Below are 21232 nucleotides of genomic sequence, written 5' to 3' on the forward strand. Positions count from 1 at the left end.
GAGTTGCCCCGAGGAGCACAAGCTTGAAGTAGAAAAAGCTTTGAGCCAGGATCATTCACCCTGGGTTCTAACTGGGGTTCTACCCGTTACTAATCATATGGTCTTGGGCTATTCACCTAGCTCTCTGTGAGCCCTGCCTCTCTCCTCTGGGGCACAGGGCTAATGTTGCCCTCGTCTACCTCCAGAACCAACCAAGCATGGTAACACATGAATATTTGTTGACTGTAGTGTGTTTTATGGATACAAGGTATTCTTCTTACTATTAAATAGTAAGCATCAAAGTGTAAATATATTATCTGGGAGGTAGAATGGCCTTTAAAATCTACTAAAATCTTAACATAAATTAATCTATCACATTATATAATCAACTTAGAACAAATATTTAGTATATATTGTGCTTTTGCTACTGGGACATAAAGCCACATATAGATGATATAAGCTGAACAATATGCAACAAGGATAAGGGAAGGGTCAAGTATGTAGGCCCTGCCAAGGTGGAAATACTAGGGTTAGATGGTGTAGTAAGGCAGCCTACAGAAGCAGAGAGGGCTTGAGGGTGAGAAGTTCGGTGTAGAGAGGCTCTAGTGATAAGCAACTGTAGAATGCCACAGGAAATAACGCTGAAGTCTGATTCACGCACAAAGAGGTGGGAACTTCTACTATAGATGCAAAAACATAAGCGCACATGCGTCACTTGATTGTACCTCCAAACTATCTCTGTACTTTTATAGATATGCAAACCCCTAAACATGGCTCTGTCAGAAAGAGACACTGGGAGCTTTCTGGACAAGTGCCTCTGCTGCGGGGAGACAGTGTACTAGCAGCACAATTCCTTGTACTTGTAATGCTGTTTAAATTAGCAAGGTTCTTTAATATACCCTATTTCAACTTTGTGAGGTATGCATCAACATAGTATTTTATAGATGAGAAGGTTGACCTTCAGAAGAGTTTAGTAAATTCTTCAAGATCACACAACAAATAAGTAGTAAAACCAGAACTCAAACAGATCTTGGAATGCAATCCTTTTTGTTTGTTCTCACATACGAGCATTTTCTGGAAAACAACAACACATATCTATGTGTGTATATGAGTAGATAGGTATGTAATATTTTACTGCTAATGTAAGAGCCAAGTGAAAATCGAGAGATTTCTCCCATCTCAAGGAAGGTTGAATTGTATGCCCCTCTTTTCAATAATATATTAGAGATTGGTAACTTTCTCTAAGAAAAGAGGTGAGTGCTAACATTTGAGAGGTAAAATTTATATTTTCTCCAAGAAAATTGTCCATGTGTGAGAAATATGACATTAAACAATACACAATACTTACCAGGATTTTAAGACATACATTTCTTTGTGTTTGACAAAGCCCAGTTCAACTGGATGACTTTGATGCCTACATCAAGGATATGGCCAAAGACTCTGACTATAAATTTTCTCTTCAATTTGAGGTAAGTGGATAAAGTAGCTCCTGTCGTCTGCAATGAGTGGGGCATGGCAATTGGGTATGTACTGGGCTGTCTCGCTGTTCATTGGGCAGTGCTGGTGACATGTGGCATTTTAGGCAGGGTGGTAGGGGGCTCGCAGGTGCCTCACTTGGACTGTTTCAGAGCAAGGGATGGTCCTCAAGCTTTGGTCAGCAGGCCAGGGTTTGGATGGCACAATGAAGAGAAGGAGAGAATAGACATAGATACCATGGTGAGCAAGGATAGGTTTAAGAGAAGCCATGTCTGAAAACCAGGGGAATCAAGAATGGGGAGAAAAGCTACCACTGGGGGCTGAGCTAGAATCGCACTTTCAGGGGATTTGTCGGGTGTTTCTCATGCTGCTTAGACAACAGTAAGGGCGGACCGTGAATGAAACTGACCTGCCTTGTCTCCTGGGCAGAGAAGAGCCTGGAACGGGCTTTTCTAGCTGTAGGACTCCTGGCGCTCCACTCCTCATTGGTTTGTGAGGTTTTGCTTCTGTTTCCTTGAAGAAACTGGGGAGAGAGTGTTACACGTGGTGTGTGTGCCTTTGTGGGGGAAACACACACCTTTTCCAATATTTCCTTTTTCTGAAGCACACGTCTCTTTCTAGCCTAAAACCATGTGACAGAGTAGATGGAAATGACGAAGTCTGGGATAGCAGCAGGGTGGTACTAACTGGTCCTCACCTACTTCACGGTTCATAGCACGGCCCAGATGGCCTCATGTCCTTCAGGTTTCTACAGCAGGGCCCGTGTCTTCAGTGATTCAGAGAAACCAGGGAAAAGGAACGATGAAGTGACTTCTCTAAGTATCGTGGCCTCCTAAGCACTCTTGCCTGAGAAACACCCTGTTAAAGAATGTGTCTGCTTTCTCCTCCTTCTTCTTATTCATTCTTTCTTTCACCTCATTGGCCAAGGACAGCTTTGGTCTGTAGTCTAACAGGGAGTTTGAGGATGAAAAGAGCCTTATACGTTATCAAATACAAACCTCTTCTGATAATTAATATCAGCTGTGTTGTGAGAAATTCTACCCAGGGCCTGGCTCAGTTTTCCATTGCACACCAGTGCATATGAAATTATAGGTGCTACCAAATTCCTTATCTCAGAGAGGAGAAATTCTATTTGAATTGGAGCTCTGTGGTAAGGATGGGATTTTACAAAAGCATGTTAATGAAAGGAGGAGTTATAAGAAAACACAAGCCAAAAGTCAGAAGAAAATATGCACAGCTAGGTGAACTGATAATGGTGGTGAGAATTACGATGTAGCTACACTTTCAACCTCAGTCAAGCTGCAAAGTGTTCATTCCTACAAGTTTATAGGCCCATGGTGGCACAACTAGAATTACTCTGCCTTTTGGGAGCCTTAGGATGACTCACATCAAAACATGAATAACTATACTATGCCTCTCTAGTGCACCATTATAAAAAAATGCAATGAGTCGTTTTCTGGTAAAAAGAAAATGATATCCAGATTCTTTTAGTTGTGAGTGACAGACACGCAATTCACACTGGTTCATACCAAAGAAAAGGAGACTTTCTTCAAAGGTTACTAAGGCACCTAACATCACCAAAAGAAGCAGCCCAGTTTTAGGGGTGATTGGAACCAGGGGCCAAGTCACCCTGCAAGATTCTTTGTATTCCTCATTTCTTCTTCTTTCTATCTTGGCCTCCCTTTCTTTCATTATGTATTAGTCAGGGTCCTCTAGGGAAACAGAATCAACAGGCAATATCTGTAAATAGTATGAGATTTTATAAAAATTCTCTCACATGACCGTTCTGCAGGCAGGCTGCAACCAGCAGCTCTGATAAAGGTCTGATGAAGGTCCTTGAAGAGCTCCCAGGAGAAGCTAGCTGTCCAAAGACCTGGGAATTCTCCTTGAATGCTGAAATCACTTCCTCTTTTAAGGCATTCAATCGATTGGATAAAGTGTCATTCATTACTGATAGCAATCTCCAATTGATGTAGATGAAATCAGTTATCTATGCAGTAAACTCACAGATGACTAAAGCCCATAAATGTTCTTGTACTACAGTTAGCCCAGTGTTTGCTTGAGCAAAACAACCTGGCACAATTACCTGGCCTAGTTGACACATTAGCCTAACCATCACACAGTACAAACCCATTTCTTTCTCCAAGTAGAAAACACAGTCATCAGCAACCACTGAGTATCATATTTCACAGTTTTCACAATTTCCCAAGAGAGCCACCAATTCTTTATCTGGTTTGTAGCTTGGTAAACAACACGGGCAAATTCTGACTGGCCAGTCCAGGTCCTGGTGCTCACCTCGATCGACTACAGCTGGGAAGGACAGAATCTCATAGGACCAGGACAGTAGTTACAGAAACCATGGTCAAACCAGACCAAGCATGGGAGAACCAAACAATAAGAGATTAGTATTCGCACTCTCGGTGCTAAAAAAAAGTGAAAAGTAGAATTTTGAATTTTATGTGCTGAAAGTTCAATTCTTAACATGCCAAGGAATTTTAAACATTCAATGTATAAATGAACATATTTAGGCTTATTTCATAAGATTTATAAGGGAATGTACCAAATTAGGACTCCAAAAACCTGGGTTGTCATGACCAATTGACACCAATTAACATTGAAAAGGATCACACTTTCATATTGCCTCTGTTTCTTCATCTATAAAATGGCTAGGTTGAACTAGGCCAATGTTTCTCAACTGGGCTAGGACCAGTGCCCTAGGTGGGGGAGCTTAGGAACATGTGTGCTTTGGTTGTTTTAAATGACATGGGACAAGGGTACTCTTGGAATTCAATGGGGGAAGGAAGAGTGCCTTCATTTTCCACACACTGGAAAATTTCCACACACTGGATAGCTTAACAACGGAGAAGTGTTGTCTCACCGTTCTGGAGGCTGGAAGCATGGAGCCGTGGAGTCAGCAGGGCCATATGCCTCTGAGACCTACAGGCCAGAGGCTTTCCTTGCCTCTTGCTGGCTTCGGGCGGCTTACAGTCGGTGGCTTGGACCTTGGCTTGGCTTGTGGCTGCATCTCTCACCACAGTCCTTGCCTTCATCCTCTCACAGCCTTCATCCCTGTGTCAGCATCTCCATGCGTCCTGGCCTCTTCTTATAAGGACCCAGTTATCAGATTCAGGGCCCACCCTGGTCCATCATCTTACCTGGATGACATCTACAAAGGCCCTATTTCCAAACAGGGTCCCATTTACAGAGGCCACAGGTTAGGACCTGAGCATGTCTTGTTGGGGAGCGCAGTTCAGCCCACCACAGACAGGGAGGCTCAGTGTTCCACAGTGAGCAGGACAGTTCTGCACAGCAAAAAATTGGACTAGATGATGACCAGGGTAAGTCCAAATTTATTTTTATGAGGCCAAGAAGTGTTCAGTACTTTTATTCATTATGAAGGTTTTTTTTTTCTTATATCTTTGTTCTTAGAACATTATTGGTCATATAGGTCATTTATTGGATGCCAAGTCCTGACATAGTATCCTGTTCTGATGGGAAAATATGATGTAACCTACTGTCCAGGAATCCATTTCATATCACAGGCTCAAAATGTATGTTTTGGAATAACATTTGCTTAAGCAGCAGCCTCCCACGTGTTCCCAACACTCGCCTCTACCTCACCCCATCTCACATCTTTAGTTTCAGTGTCAGGGTATCCTTGTGTATTTTCAGAACAGTACTGGGAAGCAGGTATAGCTCAGTGGTTTGAGCACCTGCTTCCCATGTATGAGGTCCCAGTTCAATCCCCAGTAACTCCTGAAAATAAATACATAAATAAAAATTAAAAATTAAAAAGCCTTGTGCTCCCATGCCTAATTTCAGGGCATGTGTTGGACCTATCACATAGCAGCCATCAAACTTTCTTGAAATATGTTAACTGAAGCTTAAGGGGAAAATGTTTCCTGCTCTAATGGGAACCCAAAAGGGCATTAGGTTGGCTAAATCTAAGGGTCTTAGGTTACCTGGTCTAGTTAAATTCAATAGCTGAATGGTTATGTGTTCTGTTTATTTTAATGTTTAGTATCTATTATCACTTTGATACTGATACTGAAAGACCACACTCACATTGAGAAACATCATTTACAAGCATGACACAAATTGAAACTAATGCCTCGATTTACATATATTACTGATAAGGCTGTAAGTCATACATGAAGTGATAAGAGTTGCTAATTCACTTTCACCAAATAAATTCCTTTTTCATTCAGCATCTGATTTTGGATCTGTTGGAAAGACTGATTATCCTTCTGAAAAAAGTATAAATCTTATCTTAAGGAGGTTTGGGAGACAGGAATTCACTTCACTTCTTCATGTCTTCTATCTCATATGGAAAGGGTCTTGAAGAACTAGATTTTAGAGCTGGAAATTTGAGAGTCCTCAAGGCACAACGTGCACTGCTTATTCTGCCATTAATTTCTGTCCTTTACGTTTGACCAGGATGTTAGTGAAAGTCTTCACCATCTCCGTTCAGCAATGTGGCTGAAAAGATCAAAACAAAACTGCAACCTTGCCAAGCCGTTCACAAGGGATGCCCTTTGATGTCCGGAAGTGGCTGCAGTTTGCAGCTGTTCTTACTTAGGCTACAGCCCAGTGGCCTGAGGACCTACCTGCCATCATTGCAGAAGGCCAGCATTTCCTAGTGACACTCCAAGCTGCTCTGGCTGCTCAGACAGTTCATTCTAGCCCTTCCAGTCCAGCTAGACTAGAGGTGTAAAGTCCTTCCCATAGGAGACCTAGCATATTGCCAACCTTCTAATGCCTTCTCCAACCCGAGTTCCTAATCTTGATGTAAGATAGGAAAGATGTAAGACCTCCAAGATGATCTTTCAGTTGTTTGAAAATAAGTCGCCCTGAACCCCCCTCCAGTAGTTCTTATACCTGCATCTGTCTTGACTCCAGGCCTGAGTCCTTCCATTCCTTATTTCCCAGGGCTAGGTCTCTACTTCAACAGGCTTGTACCAGGAATCAGTGACAGAAGTGTTGCCCCTAAATCCTATCCCAGGGCCCAGGGCCAGGGTTGTTAGCTATTACTAGAATTGCTTGAAACAGTCTTCCTTCTTACCTAATCTTCTATCACCTACTCCAAAATTTCCTTCCTTGCTGCACACTTTCTTTATTTGAGGCACCTCACTAGCTACTTTGTTCTAAATCCTTTCTTCTGCCTCTCTTGAGTGTTGCCCAGTTCCATTGGACATTTTACTTGCCCTTAGATGGATCCTCTTTGATCAACATCACTGTATGGACAAATAGACTAGTAATATAGCTCACCTGTTTTACTGTATAACTTATCCATAAACAATCACCTGGTGCTATCACCTACTGACATTGCTACAAACTCTAAGATCAGCATGTAGTGTGTGCTCTTCTCAGAAGGTGACGGTGTATGATTGTGCTTCAGTTATCAACCCTGTATGCTTCACACATGGAAATACAACATGGTACTGCCCCTGAGCTTGGAAGATGATGCAGCCTGGAAAGAACAAAAACAGATAATCGATTATTTTAGAAACACAACTTGCAAAAAAACAGTTCAACACTGATTTATGTTGGTTGCAGGCCATCACCTCAAATGTTGCCTTCCTGAAGATTAAGCCTCTGGAGTTTCCGTATGGTTAGAAAGAAAATAACTGCAAAGCTACTGAACAGGAAACTTAGTATTTGATTTTCCACTTAGTGACAGGCTAAATTACAAAAAATCACAAAGCATTTTGTGTGCGCATATGCAGTGCCTGCTCTGCTACAATTCATCTTTGGCAATTTACATTTACAGTGTTCCACCAATTAAACCTCTCTTATCAACTTAGGGCATTTACAGCAGGGAGGCACACAATTAAAGTTCTATCAGTTAGTCAGTTTCCATATGTGCTTCAGCTCTCCGCCTCAGCATGTCTCCACAGTTTCTCTCAGGCCTTTTCCTGTGGTTTATCAGTCTGTCCCCAGTGTGGGGTGAGTCAGAGAAGAATTGTTGGTCTGTTAGCGCAAATGACAAAGGAAGGAGAAACAATGTATGGAGGCAGGTTAAGCAAAACAAAGAATCATAGGAGAAGTGTCTTCACAAGCATTATCAATAGTGCTACTTCTTAGTATCTGTTCAGTTTAATCGTTCCTTTTGATTGTCACCATAAACCAATGAGGAGACCTTCTATCCTTACAAACTACAGATGATTACAGATGATTAAACTGATGTTAGAGAATTGAACTAGGGAAGCAGACTTGGCCCAGTGAATAGAGCATCCGTCTACCACATGGGAGGTCCGCGGTTCAAATCCAGGCCTCCTTGACCCGTGTGCAGCTGGCCCATGCACAGTGTTGATACACGCAAGGAGTGCCGTGCCACGCAGGGGTGACCCCGTGTAGGGGACCCCCACGTGCAAAGAGTGTACCCCGTAAGGAGAGCCATCCAGTGCAAAATAAAGTTCAGCCTGCCCAGGAATGGTGCCACACACACAGAGCTGACACAACAAGATGACACAACGAAAAGAAACAGATTCCTGTGCCGCTGATGACAACAGAAGCAGATAAAGAAGAACACGCAGCAAATGGACACAGAGAGCAGACAATAGGGAAGTTGGGGGCGGAAGGGGAGAGAAATTAAAAAAAGAGAGAGATGAACTACTTGCCTAATACCATATATTTTATATGTGGTACTCTTTTTTTTTTTTTTAATTTTTTTATTTTTTATTGACTTTGTAATAATATTACATTAAAAATATATATGTGAGGTCCCATTCAACCCCATCCCCCCACCCCCCCTCTCCCCCCCCCCCCAACAACACTCGTTCCCATCATCATGACACATCCATTGGATTTTGTAAGTACATCTTTGGGCACCTCTGCACCTCATATACATTGGTTCACATCATAGCCCATACTCTCCTCCATTCCATCCAGTGGGCCCTGTGAGGATTTACAATGTCCGGTGATTGCCTCTGAAGTACCATCCAGGGCAGCTCCATGTCCCAAAGACGCCTCCACCTCTCATCTCTTCCTGCCTTTCCCCATACCCTTCGTCCACTATGTCCACTTTTCCCATTCCAATGCCACCTCTTCTATGTGGACATTGGATTGGTTGTGTCCATTGCACCTCTATGTCAAGAGGAGGGTCAGATTCCACCTGGATGCTGGATGCAATCCTCCCATTTTCAGTTGTAATCACTCTAGGCTCCATGGTGTGGTGGTTGTCCTTCTTCAACTCCATCTTAGCTGAGTGTGGTAAGTCCAATAAATCAGATTGTAGGTGCTGGAGTCTGTTGAGGCTCAGGATCTGGCTATCACATTGTCAGTCCAGAGATTCAAATCCCCTAAATATATCTTAAACCCCAACATTAACTGCACCTCCAGCACATTGGCATGAAAGTCTTATGAAGGGAGATCCCATCTGAGTCCAGATTCATCACACATAAACACCATTTCCAAAGAGGGGCCATCTGCCCTGGTAGTTAACCCCATCGGCCATGACCATAACTCACGTGGGTCTCTTTAGCCCTCAAAGGAACCAATATCTGGGGGTTGTATCTGCTTTATCTGTCTCTCTGACTCTGCTCAGTTGTGCATGAGGGCAATCCTTCTGCCAGCCTCCAGACTCTTTTTTAGAAACTCGTAGCCATATAAACTCATTTCTCCTTTCCATTTCCCCCTTACTTTAGGTCAAACAGCATTTTAAAGTCATGGTATTTTATGTAGACATGGATATTCTGCTGATCCGCATTGAACCTTCCGTATAAGGTCATTTTCCAGTTGCATCATCAGTTGGTAGTTGATATATGTGGTACTCTTAAAATAAGCCAGATATTTTGTCAATGAAGGTACTTTCTATGGGAAGTAGATTTCCAAAATATTTTAAACAAGTTTTAAATAAGTTTATAGTTGCCAAAAGGAACTAACTTAAGAAAGACAAGATAGATTTGGTTGAAATCTGTTAAAAGTCAGTTTTGTTTCTTATAAGAACAATATAGTCAGCCTTTGAAAATCCTTTAGAACAGCAAAATCAGTTACAAAATCACAATGGCAGGCTTCTGTTTAAAGGCATTGGTGAGGAAGAGTTTTGGCAGAAATGGAAAAGCTTCTCATTTTATGAACCGAGTATGAAACTCAGCAGAGCATGACTTTAAGACTGGCTTCTACTTAGGATGAAATGTTGAGGAATCAAAGAAAGAGAAATCCAGGCGATTAGGATTGGTTCACAGAACCTGGGGCGGTCACACGAAAGGGGAAGTTGAGATCAAGGAGCCTCTGTGTGAAAGCAGCAGAAGAGCAAAAGAACTTGATTCTAAAGCCCATGATTTCTAAGGAAACTTGAATCAAGACACCAAGGGCATGAAATAGATAGATCCCCATGCAGTCTCCGAAGACATAGTCAAATATTTATCTCCAAATCCTTTAAAAAATCTGTCAAAGACTCTCCAAAATACTTCCCCAGAGAAGTCCTCCTCAGTTTTATGGTTTGTTGAAGTACTATTTGGGAGGAATTATGAAGAACCACAAAAACTGCACACAATATTAACATCCAGTGAGTGTAAATAAACTTGACCGCGAGTAGCCTGTCTGCTGCCTCGCTATAGCCTTATAGAAAGATGCATATTCTAGAGGTGATCACATATGGATGGTTAAATATGCAGTTGACTAATATTTCTCTAAAATGCAGTCATTAGCCCTTTGCAGGAATACAACCAGGCCTGCGGCATTGGTGGTTCTCTGCACAACTCCAGGGAGCACGATTCACAGAGACCAGCAGTGTGAGCGATGCCCCCAGAGAAACCCAGGTGGCCCTGGTGACAATTCCCCTGTGGCCCTACAAGGCATAGCATCTTAATGGGAAGCAGATTTGGCTCAACTGATAGAGCATCCACCTACCACATGGGAGGTCCACGGTTCAAACCCAGGACCTCCTGACCCATGTGATGAGCTGGCCCATGCACAGTGCTGCTGCACGCAAGGAGTGCCATGCCACGCAGGGGTGTCCCCCACATAGGGGAGCCCCACGCACAAGGAGTATGCCCCATAAGCAGAGCCACCCAGCCCACCCAGGAGTGGCCCTGCACACATGGAGAGCTGACACAGCAAGATGATGCAACAAAAAGAGACAGATTCCTGGTGCCAGTGACAAAAAGACACAGAAGAACACACAACAAATCGACACAGAGAGCAGACAACGGTGGGGGGGGGGCAGGGGAGAAAAATAAATAAAATAAATCTAAAAAAAAAAAAGGCATAGCATCTTAGGAACCCCTTGATCCAGTAGCATAGGCTTTTTTTTTAAGATTTATTTTTTATTTCTCTCCCCCCCCCACCCCAGTTGTCTGTTCTGTGTCCATTCGCTGTGTGTTCTTCTGTGACTGCTTCTATCCTTATCAACAGCACCAGGAATCTGTGTTTCTTTTTGTTGCATCATCTTGTTGTGTCAGCTCTCTGTGTGTGTGGCTCCACTCCTGGGCAGGCTGCTCTTTCTTTCACGCTGGGTGGCTCTCCTTATGGGGTGCGTTCCTTGAGCATGGGGCTCCCGTATGGGGGACACCCCTGCGTGGCAGGGCACTCCTTGCGCGCATCAGCACTGTGCATGGGCCATCTCCACATGGGTCCAGGAGGCCCCAGGTTTGAACCACGGACCTCCCATGTGTTGGGCAGACACCCTATCCATTGGGCCAACTCTGCTTCCTGGCTTTTTAAAAAAATACATTTTAAAATTTATTTTTAAGAGATACATAGATCACAAAATGTTACATTAAAAATGTAGGTGGTTCCCATATGCCCCACTCCCACACCCCCCACTTTTCCCACATCAACAACTTCTTTCATTAATGTGGAACATTCACTGCAATTGATTAATACATTTGGAGCACTGCTACACAGCATGGATTATAGTAAAGAAGGATGGTCCCATAGGCTTTTTAAATGTGATGATGGTTTGTCTAGATTAAAAACTACCCTAGCAGTGCATCTTCTCGAAACAGGACTTATGAGAGTACCGACAGATGCAGGCAGATAGTTGGATGTTCTTATTTTCTCCGGAAGGGTTCGCCTAACCACAGTTACTTTTGAGATTTCCTTACCAAACATTAGTAACTGTTAACCTTGCAACATGAAGATTCCTCCCTATCAATGCCCGTCACTCCCTCTTTTATTACTTTCTCTAAGGCTCATCAATGAAAGGAAAAATACCTCCTTAGAATTCCCCATAGAATAGATCATATTTAATACAAATTGGATACACTTGTTTCCCTATTCCTCCAAAAATCTGAGAGGCATTACTTCTTTTCAAATTTTCCTCACCCTGAGTGCTATGTGCATAGTTCTTAACTTCCCAAATGATCAATGAACTACCAAAGTACTTATGGACTATATTAATCAGCCACTGCATGATGCTGTATAAGAAGCAAACTTGAATGACAGTGGACCGCAACAGCACTTATTTTTCTCACCCTTGGATCTGTGGGAAAGTGGGGGCAATCCTGCCTCAGGCTATGGGTCAGAGTCAGGTCTGCTCCGTGCATCTCCTCATTCTGGGACAACAGCTTCCCTGGCATGTTATTCTCATGACAGACGGCAGAAGCACAAGAGGGCAAGGCAGAACAAGCAAGCGCGTAGAAGCCTCTGTTGAGAAATGAGTTCTACCCAAGTTCATTGGCCAAAGCAAGTTGACAACAGTGGGGTGGAGAAGTATATACTCTTCCTCAGTGAGGAGCCCCTGCAAGGTCCTGTGGTAAAGGGAGCGTGAGAGCTCTGTTACATGAGGGAAAATGAAAAGTTGGCGATCACAATCCAATCCACACCCTGTTCATAAATCTAATGACTCCAATCCCTGTCATTTGCAGGAGCTGAAACTGATTGGCCTGGATATTCCACACTTTGCTGCAGATCTTCCACTGAACCGAAGCAAAAACCGCTACACAAACATCCTACCATGTAAGAGGGTCAAGAGTGGCCCAGCTAATTCTTGTATCTTGAAGGTTAAAGGGCCACTCTGTTTCACCAATCTGGCCAGACCAGTTGTGGTCTGGATCTTCAAGGCCACCTCGGCAACCGCATGGGCCTCTGTGTGCCTTGATGTCATCAGATCTCTATCTTATGTAGGAAGGTTTAATTATCGTGATGATCATAAATTAATTCTATCTGAACAAACAAGACTGACCATTTGGCCCTTTGGAGATAAAAAAAAAAATAAGCCTCCATCCGTTTGGTGATCAAATAATTTTTATAAAATATTTTCATTCAATTTATTGACAATGAAAGGAGACAGATGGAAAGGAGATAAAGTGTGTTAAAAATGCCTCTTCTTACTGCTGGGAAATTTTGTGGTTGCTTAGTATTTTGTAGTAGAAGCAACACTCCAGGAAAAAAGTTATGCAAAGTACTTACAGTTACAGTTAAAATGCATTCCAGTTCAGGTTTAACTTTCCTCTTTGCCACACTATGGGAGGGGGGCTGGGAAAGAATGAAAAAGAAGGAAGATTACAGCTTAGAAAGCTCTAAAAAGAAAATGCTCTCCTTGATAAGGCTTTTTGATAAAATTAGGCAGTTTCATCATAATGAAGAAAATAATTTACTTTTCTCATTTAGAGTCCATCGATCAAAGAGCCCATGAAAGTCCATCTTCTCTTTCCTAGGTGTCACCAAGGTTGTGAATTCTCTGGCTATCTCTAGGTGAAAAGGATATCATGAATTTAGGCTAGCTACTAGAGCTGCCCACACCGTCTCCCAAACATTTTAGTTCCTACAGTTATTCTGTACAATTCCCAAAACACCTCGAGACAGTTCTTCCAAGGACTTGGAAGCTAGTGGGGAGAAAATAGTGGTTGCAATACAAATTATTTCTTTAAGAAAAAGACTAAGATTGAGGTTTGGTTAAACTAGCAGGCTAAAACAAATATTTTCCACCCTCTATCACTATCTGATTTGACTTGATTTTGGGCAGAGAGGATCAAAAAAATTCTTTCTGACCCGGTTTTTACTGTTTCTTTTCTCCCTGGTTCTTTACAGATGACTTTAGCCGGGTGAGATTGGTCTCCATGAATGAAGAGGAAGGTGCAGACTATATCAACGCGAATTATATTCCTGTGAGTGAAAAAGTACCAGGCATCCAAATGCCAGCTCCGCCCGTGGAAGGCTATTCAGGTTGCATGATTGTGTCAAAGAGTTAAAAATAGAGCCCTTCCTCACCTAGCAATCCAGCTCTAAAGAACAGCTCCCGTTAAACCATTCCAGATAAAGAATAGGGGTGGGAGGGAAGGCTCTTACATTAGCAACTTTCAGATTTCTTTGTAAAGGACTAATAAAAAGGAAGGCTGATAATTATGCTGAAGATCATCGTTCTTGTTGTGTTTAACTCCGCTTTTTCAGCAACCAGACCAAAAGGGCTCGTCCTGGCACCTGCGCTTTAAAAGTATCTATAAAGACAGAAGTTCTTATGAGAAGATGTGAATATGCTTTTAGAAGCTTCTTGAGAGCAATGCTTAAAATTACCCGGGCCTATATGGTCAGTTAAATACTCAGATGGGCTCTTTGAGGAAAAAAAGTAAAATAAAAATTCCATTGGTGTGTAGTATCCTTTGTTTATAACCAGTAAACTTTCAGGTTTTTTTCCCATTTGGGTGGAACACGATTTGGTATTGACAATGGCTGTCAGGTGACCTCTCTGTCACTTACCTTTCAGGGGTACAACTTATCTCAGGAGTATATTGCCACACAGGGTCCCCTACCTGAAACCAGAAATGACTTTTGGAAGATGGTCCTACAACAGAAGTCTCAGATAATTGTCATGCTCACCCAGTGTAATGAGAAAAGGAGGGTGAGTACCTAAGGGGGCTACTGGCCGCTAGCAGCTGCCGGGGCCTCAGGAACTGTTCTGCTCTCAACAGTCCCGTGCTGTTCTCACGGCCAAGTCCTGTGCTTGCCCGGCACGAGCACAGATTTCATTTCTTCCCTAGCCCACTCATTTGAGAAGACTGTTCTTTTCCGCTCAGGTGAAATGTGACCATTACTGGCCGTTCACGGAAGAGCCTGTGGCGTACGGGGACATCACGGTGGAGATGGTCTCGGAGGACGAGCAGGTGGACTGGGCCTGCCGGCACTTCCGGATCAGCTACGTGAGTGGCTGGGGGTGCGGGGGGGTCCCCACGCGAGCAAGCCCTGCCGGGGGTCCAGGCTGGAAACACTGCTTCCTTCTCGGGGAAAAACCCACTGTCATGTAGTTGTCACCAATCTCAGGGGAAAACGGCGAGAGCTGAAGGGTTGGCCTGAGGAGCTGGAAGAAAAACCATCTCGGGTTAGCCCAAGGCAGCAGCAGGTGCCATTAGTTATCCCGAGTTTAAGAGCAGGAGGGGGGAAAGAAGCATTCGCCTTACTTGAATTAGCCACACATAAGTATAATTAGGACTTAAAAGATGCACTTACATTTTAAATTGAACATCGTGTATGTTCCTGTTAAGCAGTAATTTAGTACTTTGGGTTTTGTTTTTTTCTGGTTTTGTTTTGGCTTGGTTTTGATTAATTAGAACTAATCTCAGACTTATGAACCGTGGTTTCATATCTCTTTCGAAGTGCTATTGATTTCGATTGTTAGAAGGTCAGAGAAGTGTATTTTCCCCATAAGGCCTGCTCCCTCTCTGATGACAAGCCTTTGAGCACTGCTCACTGTTTCTGTGCCAGGCTTCCAAGGTGTGTTTTGGGATCACCCTGCTGCCTTCTGCACATCGAACGACGATCCCTAGAAAATAAAGGAGACTTTTCACTAGTATCCACTTGAACGTGCTCTCTGTTGAGGATAAAGGTTAATAGGGAAGTCTTCATTATGTCCTTCTCTGCCTAAATACAACCTTTTCTAATTGTATAGATCTGGCAGAGCTCAACTGCAGCGTAAGGACCAAATCCAACCTACCACCTGTTTTATAAAGCCCATGAGCTAAGAAAAGTTTTTTCATTTTTTTTTTTTTTTAAGATTTATTTATTTATTTAATTCCCCCCTCCCCTGGTTGTCTGTTCTTGGTGTCTATTTGCTGCGTCTTGTTTCTTTGTCCGCTTCTGTTGTCGTCAGCGGCACGGGAAGTGTGGGCGGCGCCATTCCTGGGCAGGCTGCTCTTTCTTTTCACGCTGGGCGGCTCTCCTTACGGGCGCACTCCTTGTGCGTGGGGCTCCCCTACGCGGGGGACACCCTTGCGTGGCATGGCACTCCTTGCGCGCATCAGCACTGCGCATGGCCAGCTCCACACGGGTCAAGGAGGCCCGGGGTTTGAACCGCGGACCTCCCATATGGTAGACGGACGCCCTAACCACTGGGCCAAAGTCCGTTTCCCTAGTTTTTTTCATTTTTAAATGAAAAAAAAAATCAAAATAAGAATAATTATTTAGTGACTCGTGAAAATTATATGAGATTCATATTTCAGTGTCCAGAAATGAAGTATTATTGGAACTCGGTGTTTGCCTATTGTTGATGACTGCTGTTGTGCTACAACAATAAACTTGAGTAGTGGGGATAGAGACCTTATGACCCACTTAGCCTAAACTATTCACTACTTGGCCCTATACAGAAAAAGCTTGCTGACCTTCAATATAGAAAATGTACATGAAAATTTTACACAATACATCATAAGCACTGGGTACCTATTTATTGATATTTTCAAGAGATATACCACTTTTTAACCACTGGCAGTTAATAATGGCTTTTACTGCACTGAGTATTTAGGCAAATCCCTGTATGGCCATAAAAGACTGGGCTTCATGCCCTTCCGTTCCTTGGGAATGCACGGCTCCTCTTGCTCACCAGGTATATTTCTATTCAAACAGAGGTTGAATAGAACCAAGTGTCAGCTCTTTAGTTGAGCTTTGCCTGGTCTCAGAGGCCATAAGCCTTTTCCTCCTCTGGTCCTAAAGTCCAGCCCTATAATCCTCTGTCACAGTCGGCCAAAGATGATTTCTGTTCTCACTCTTCATGTCCTCCCAGAAGATTGTGACATTTGGAAGCAAGTCCCTTGCCCTAAGAATCTTTGTTATCCCAGCTCTTTCTTAACCACTTGGTAAATCTTTGTGGGATGAATAAATGAGTGAGTGATTTCAAAAATAATAAAGCACAAGCCATCTTTCCACCAGAGAGAAGAGGGACACCCTGGATCCATGTGAATTCTGCTTCCTTTCTTAGGTAATTCAGCCAGAAAGCCAGGACAAACACTAGACAAATGTAGAACAGATCTTTCCTTGCTTCTGCATACAAGAGAAAAGAAAATTGCAGCGCACACAACGGGGTCGGTTCCCAGGCTTGCTCCCTCAGGCCCAGGGAAGAGTGGGATCCAGCATTGCACGGTGGATACTGTGCGTCTCGTCCTTGGTCTTCACGATGACCTGTCTTTCAGTGACAGTCACGTCAAGGGCTTGAAACACAGGAATAACCCATTGAGTAATTGGGTTTACACCTGAGGGAAATATGCAGTGGTTACTAACTATGCTGCCACAGCGCCCCCTCCTGGCCATAAGAGTTCAGAATCGAAACTTTAAGCTCAGTCTACCACGGGGAGCCAAGTTGCTAAGGAACAAATATGGTGTTCTGTTTCATTTTTGGTCTGCACCCTTCTTCCTTTCAAGCTACTCTTTATTGTATCCCCTTATTGTAGTGAGGAAGCTGTGAGAGTACAACAGGATACAAATTACACAAGTAAGAAAAGACGAATAAGAAAAATTTGAGAATGGCTAAAATAAACCACAAGAATTTCCTCACTTAACAGGGAGAAAAGCAACCTTAACCCACAACTTGTCACTTTTCAGGACTTGAAATTTGACATGAGCTGAGTAAGAGCTAGAGACTGAAGATCAGCAAAAAACAAAAACAAAAACAAAACCCAATCATTTGCTCCCAGTGGCTTTGGAACTTGCTCTTTAGCTGTCAGGGCTGATCCCAATACTAAAACCTCTTGTGGAGAGGTTGGTGACAATTTCGGTGTTCCCTGTTTTGTACCACCTGTGTTTTTAGCTGGGTTCATTTTCAGGTCCACTGTATACGTGCTACCTCCAATGTGCCAGGCTTGTGCTAAGCCTGCAAACAGCATCTGAACTGGGCAAGCATTTTTGGGAACTTTTCTGGGCAACCAAAGTTATCTGGAGGCTGAAGGCACCCTTAACTACTCGTGGTGTTAAATAAGTAAGCCAATCTGCCTAGCTTACTTTCTCGCCGTACTTCTTAAAGCCAGTAGTGTGGGTAGCCAGCCTCTTAGTCTCCTTCTTGCCCTAGGATCTAAGAAAGAGCCCTTGAACGTAGTGAGGGAAGCACAGCTTGGGAGCCGAGGGGAAAATGGGTCTGGATGAAATGCTGACATTTATACAGATTTTATTATACATTTCTTTATAGCTATACAAATTTTGCTTCTCCCAAGATCATTGGCTCCTTTGGAATCATGTTTCTTTAATACCTAAACCTTAACTTTAGCTCTAAATTCATCACCAGGCCAAGCTCTCCCAAATTAGGCTATAGTATCCCACCTTCTGAGTGCATTCTAGGCTCTTAGTGAGTTTGGGGGCTGAGGGATGAATCAAATCTTTATTAGGCATAGGTCTGGAATATTTCTGACAGTTCAAAAGAACAAGAAGATAGTAAATCCTTGTTCTTTCAAACCAGTAAGGACTAAAGAGTGAACTTTGACTCGCCTACATCCTAATTGATGAATTCAGAGAGAATAGCATACATTTGATTATGAGTTAATTTGAATGGGATACAGCTGAAAAATATCCCCACTTGGCAGGGATTCCCAGAACCAAACATAAATTCACTGAGCTAGATGGGAATGAGTGGTAGTGATTGGATGGTTGTGGTAAAGATAAAATCTCTATGTGTACCGTGTGTTTATGCACCATTCTTCACAAACAGGTTCCCGCTTAATCCTACAACAGCCCTTGCTGTAGGTGTCACTAGACCCCCTTTAGATATGAGAAAGCTGAAGCTCAAAAGCTTTGTCTTCCTAGACTCACAGCCCAAGGAGGATCCTCAAACAAGGGGAAGGCATCACGGGTAAAACCTGCAGGGCGCAGGGGGAGCAGGTTGGGTCAGGAAAAGGAGCCAGATGGAGCTGTGGGTTTAATGATGTCTTGCCTCAGCCCAGTCTCAAGGAGAGGCTGGGATGTGAAAGGCCCCACACGTATTTTGTACCCCAGTAGCAGGGTCGATCATTACGCATGGGCTGCCCTCAGCAGGAGAACGTAACGTCTTGTCAGCTTTCAGTGAGGCAGCTCCATTTTGTGGAAGGCACGTATCAGGGCAAGGTTCAGCTGTGTGCTGTGGGAATGGGGGCATCGGCCTGGTACAGGGGGCCTGGGCGGGGCCCCAACAGCAGCTTCCCTGGGGTTTAAGGCAATTGGCTGGAGCCGATGCGTGTCTCCGTGGCAGAGCCATGCCAACGCGGACCTGCTTCAGTGAGCTCTTATCACCAGCCACACAGGCACGAGCCAGCCTATTTCTCCTACTAGTTGAAGCTTTTCTACAATTAGTTCTTCTCCAGGACCTACTTGGTGCCAGACACAGCACTCCAAGCTGACACGAAAGTGTGCCAACCAGGGGTGCAACATGGCCCGCTCTCCTGACGTCCAAATGTGTGGCTTTGGGTGGAAGCCTGGGCGTTCCTGGCAGTGGACTGAGGCTGATGCTTGTCTTTCCCTCTTTCTCTGGAAGGCTGATGAGATGCAAGACGTGATGCATTTTAACTACACGGCATGGCCTGATCACGGCGTGCCCACGGCAAATGCTGCGGAGAGCATACTGCAATTTGTCCACATGGTCCGACAGCAAGCTGCCAAAAGCAGAGGGCCCATGGTCATACACTGCAGGTAACCCCCCCAAATATGTCCGCCGTTAAGCACGTGGGCTGCTTTTTAAAAGGAAATAGCCGACCACTCCATGTACGACTGATCAGATTTAAGGAGCAATTAAAATTTTAAAAAGAAAAAAAAAATAAAATAAAATAAAATAAAATTTTAAAAAGGATTTGTTTAAATCTGCTATTAATTCTCTTACACTCTACACGACTGCTATATCCTTTTAGCCTGTGAGATAGGTATTCCTGTTTTCAGATGAAAAATCTGAGAAGGTAAGGGCTTCCCACAGATTCGTGCACAGAGAACCTGGTGGAGTTAGGATTCACCCAGGCATGCCAGTCTCAAAGGGCAGGCCTTTCAGTACCACGGGGCACCACCCTCCTCCATTGAGAAGCCCATGTGGTTGACAACGTGGACAAATACAAGGCCCAAATATAAATAGCTCATCAGAGCCCCAAATAATATGAACATGCATAAAAGCCAGATGAGGGAAAAGAAAAATGATAATACTCAGCTCATTAAGAGGAATGTATTTGAGATGTTGGTTCTTCAAGTTTGTCTTTAAATTTCCAGGCAGCTAAAATGAAAGAGGATATATGATCCTTTACATTATCAAAAATTAAGGGCCACCCAAACTCATATGGGAACAGTTATCTTTGAATTTAAGCTCACCTTCCTCCCAAATGAACAACACTCCATCAAGATCCATCCTTGTGATATAATCTTGTTATAAAAATGTTTATGCAGCCTCAAAAGGGCTGGGGCCATAAAGATGCTGCTCTTGCACATAGGACGTAGAAATGGGATGAAGATGTTGAGAGGGGCATTGGAAGTCACGCCAACCTGAGCAAATAATCTGTAATCCCAGATCTAGCCCCACAGCCTTTGTGAGTTACCATGACTAGGGGTGTGTGTGATTTTTATGTGTATATATGTATGTGTTTGTGTGTGTGATTGTGTGTGTATGCAAGGAGTGTCTCTCTGGAAAGAAAAATGCTTCATAAGCTAACAAGTTCCTGCTTAGGGAGAATATATTGCTGTCAGTCCATTAGGCATTCACAGGTAAGAAGCCTTGCTACAGCAGGCGGAGTGATCTGTTCTCCAAATGGTCCTTTCCAAGAGCAGAATATAAAGGTGCTCACCCATGGAGTCAATCTCATGTCTTCCTTCCACAACAGGTAGCAGGTGCAGTCCTTGATTTGACTTTACAGGTGTCCACACAGCAAAGGTGATTTTATCTGAGGAGATAAGTCCTAGGAGGGCAAGGTGGTTTAGGTGCAAACTCAGGCTTTGAACTCAGCTTTTAGTGTTGGATTCTTTTCCTAGCAAATTCTATATATAAATTGGCTTCAGCTTTCTCTTTTCCCATAATTTCATTCTAGTTTAGCGTTCAGAACCCTTTGTCACCTCATCTGTGCGTGATTGAAGGAAAAGAGGAGCTGACTTTCGTTGAGGACTGAGTACTGGGGCGGGCAGTTGTCCACCGCAAGCCGCTCCACTTCTCTCTACTTCCTGATCACTGGGATTTGGGGAGCACTGAGATTTGGGGAGCAGAAGAGACTGGGTTCATGTATTTAGTATGATTTTGGTGTAATGATCTAGCAGTTCTCGGTTGGTTAAAGTAGGTCTAGAACTCACCACGTGGGCAGGTGTACATTAAGAAATGTCCGGGAGAGTGAACTGAGCTTACGGCCCCAGAGCTCAAGTGAGGTTGTGGCGATCTCAGCTAGAGCCTGGAGCTGGGCGTGGGGGCTGGCCTGAAGCCCCCAGGAGGCGGGAGACCCTTTACGTGTAGGAGCTGGAGAACAGTGTGGTGGCTTACCTGGCCCATCTGGGGCTTCCCTCCGCCTCGGGCCACATGCATTCGATCTGGAGCCCCCTGGAAAGAGACCTCCAGCTCTGGGACTCCCTGGCATTGAAGCAGCGCCTGGAAGGCCGGGTGTGGCGGCCGCTGTGCAGCCTGGTCAGAGCCTCAGCTGGCCCTCAGAAC

General features: G+C 43.9%; 1 protein-coding gene across 4 annotated transcripts in view; it reads left to right on the forward strand.

Annotated features, from left to right (window-relative positions):
* PTPRO (protein tyrosine phosphatase receptor type O) overlaps nt 1-21232 on the forward strand; it is a 329014-nt gene that overhangs the window by 291443 nt on the left and 16339 nt on the right. For all 4 annotated transcript variants that reach the window (XM_071210181.1, XM_071210182.1, XM_058282832.2 and 1 more), the window contains 6 exons: nt 1367-1448; nt 12267-12357; nt 13432-13508; nt 14105-14239; nt 14415-14537; nt 19100-19254. In XM_071210181.1, coding sequence (XP_071066282.1) covers nt 1367-1448; nt 12267-12357; nt 13432-13508; nt 14105-14239; nt 14415-14537; nt 19100-19254 — 663 coding nt within the window. The remainder of the gene's footprint in view (nt 1-1366; nt 1449-12266; nt 12358-13431; nt 13509-14104; nt 14240-14414; nt 14538-19099; nt 19255-21232) is intronic.

This window comes from Dasypus novemcinctus, chromosome 20 (genome assembly GCF_030445035.2).
Source record: "Dasypus novemcinctus isolate mDasNov1 chromosome 20, mDasNov1.1.hap2, whole genome shotgun sequence".
Lineage (NCBI taxonomy): Eukaryota > Metazoa > Chordata > Mammalia > Cingulata > Dasypodidae > Dasypus > Dasypus novemcinctus.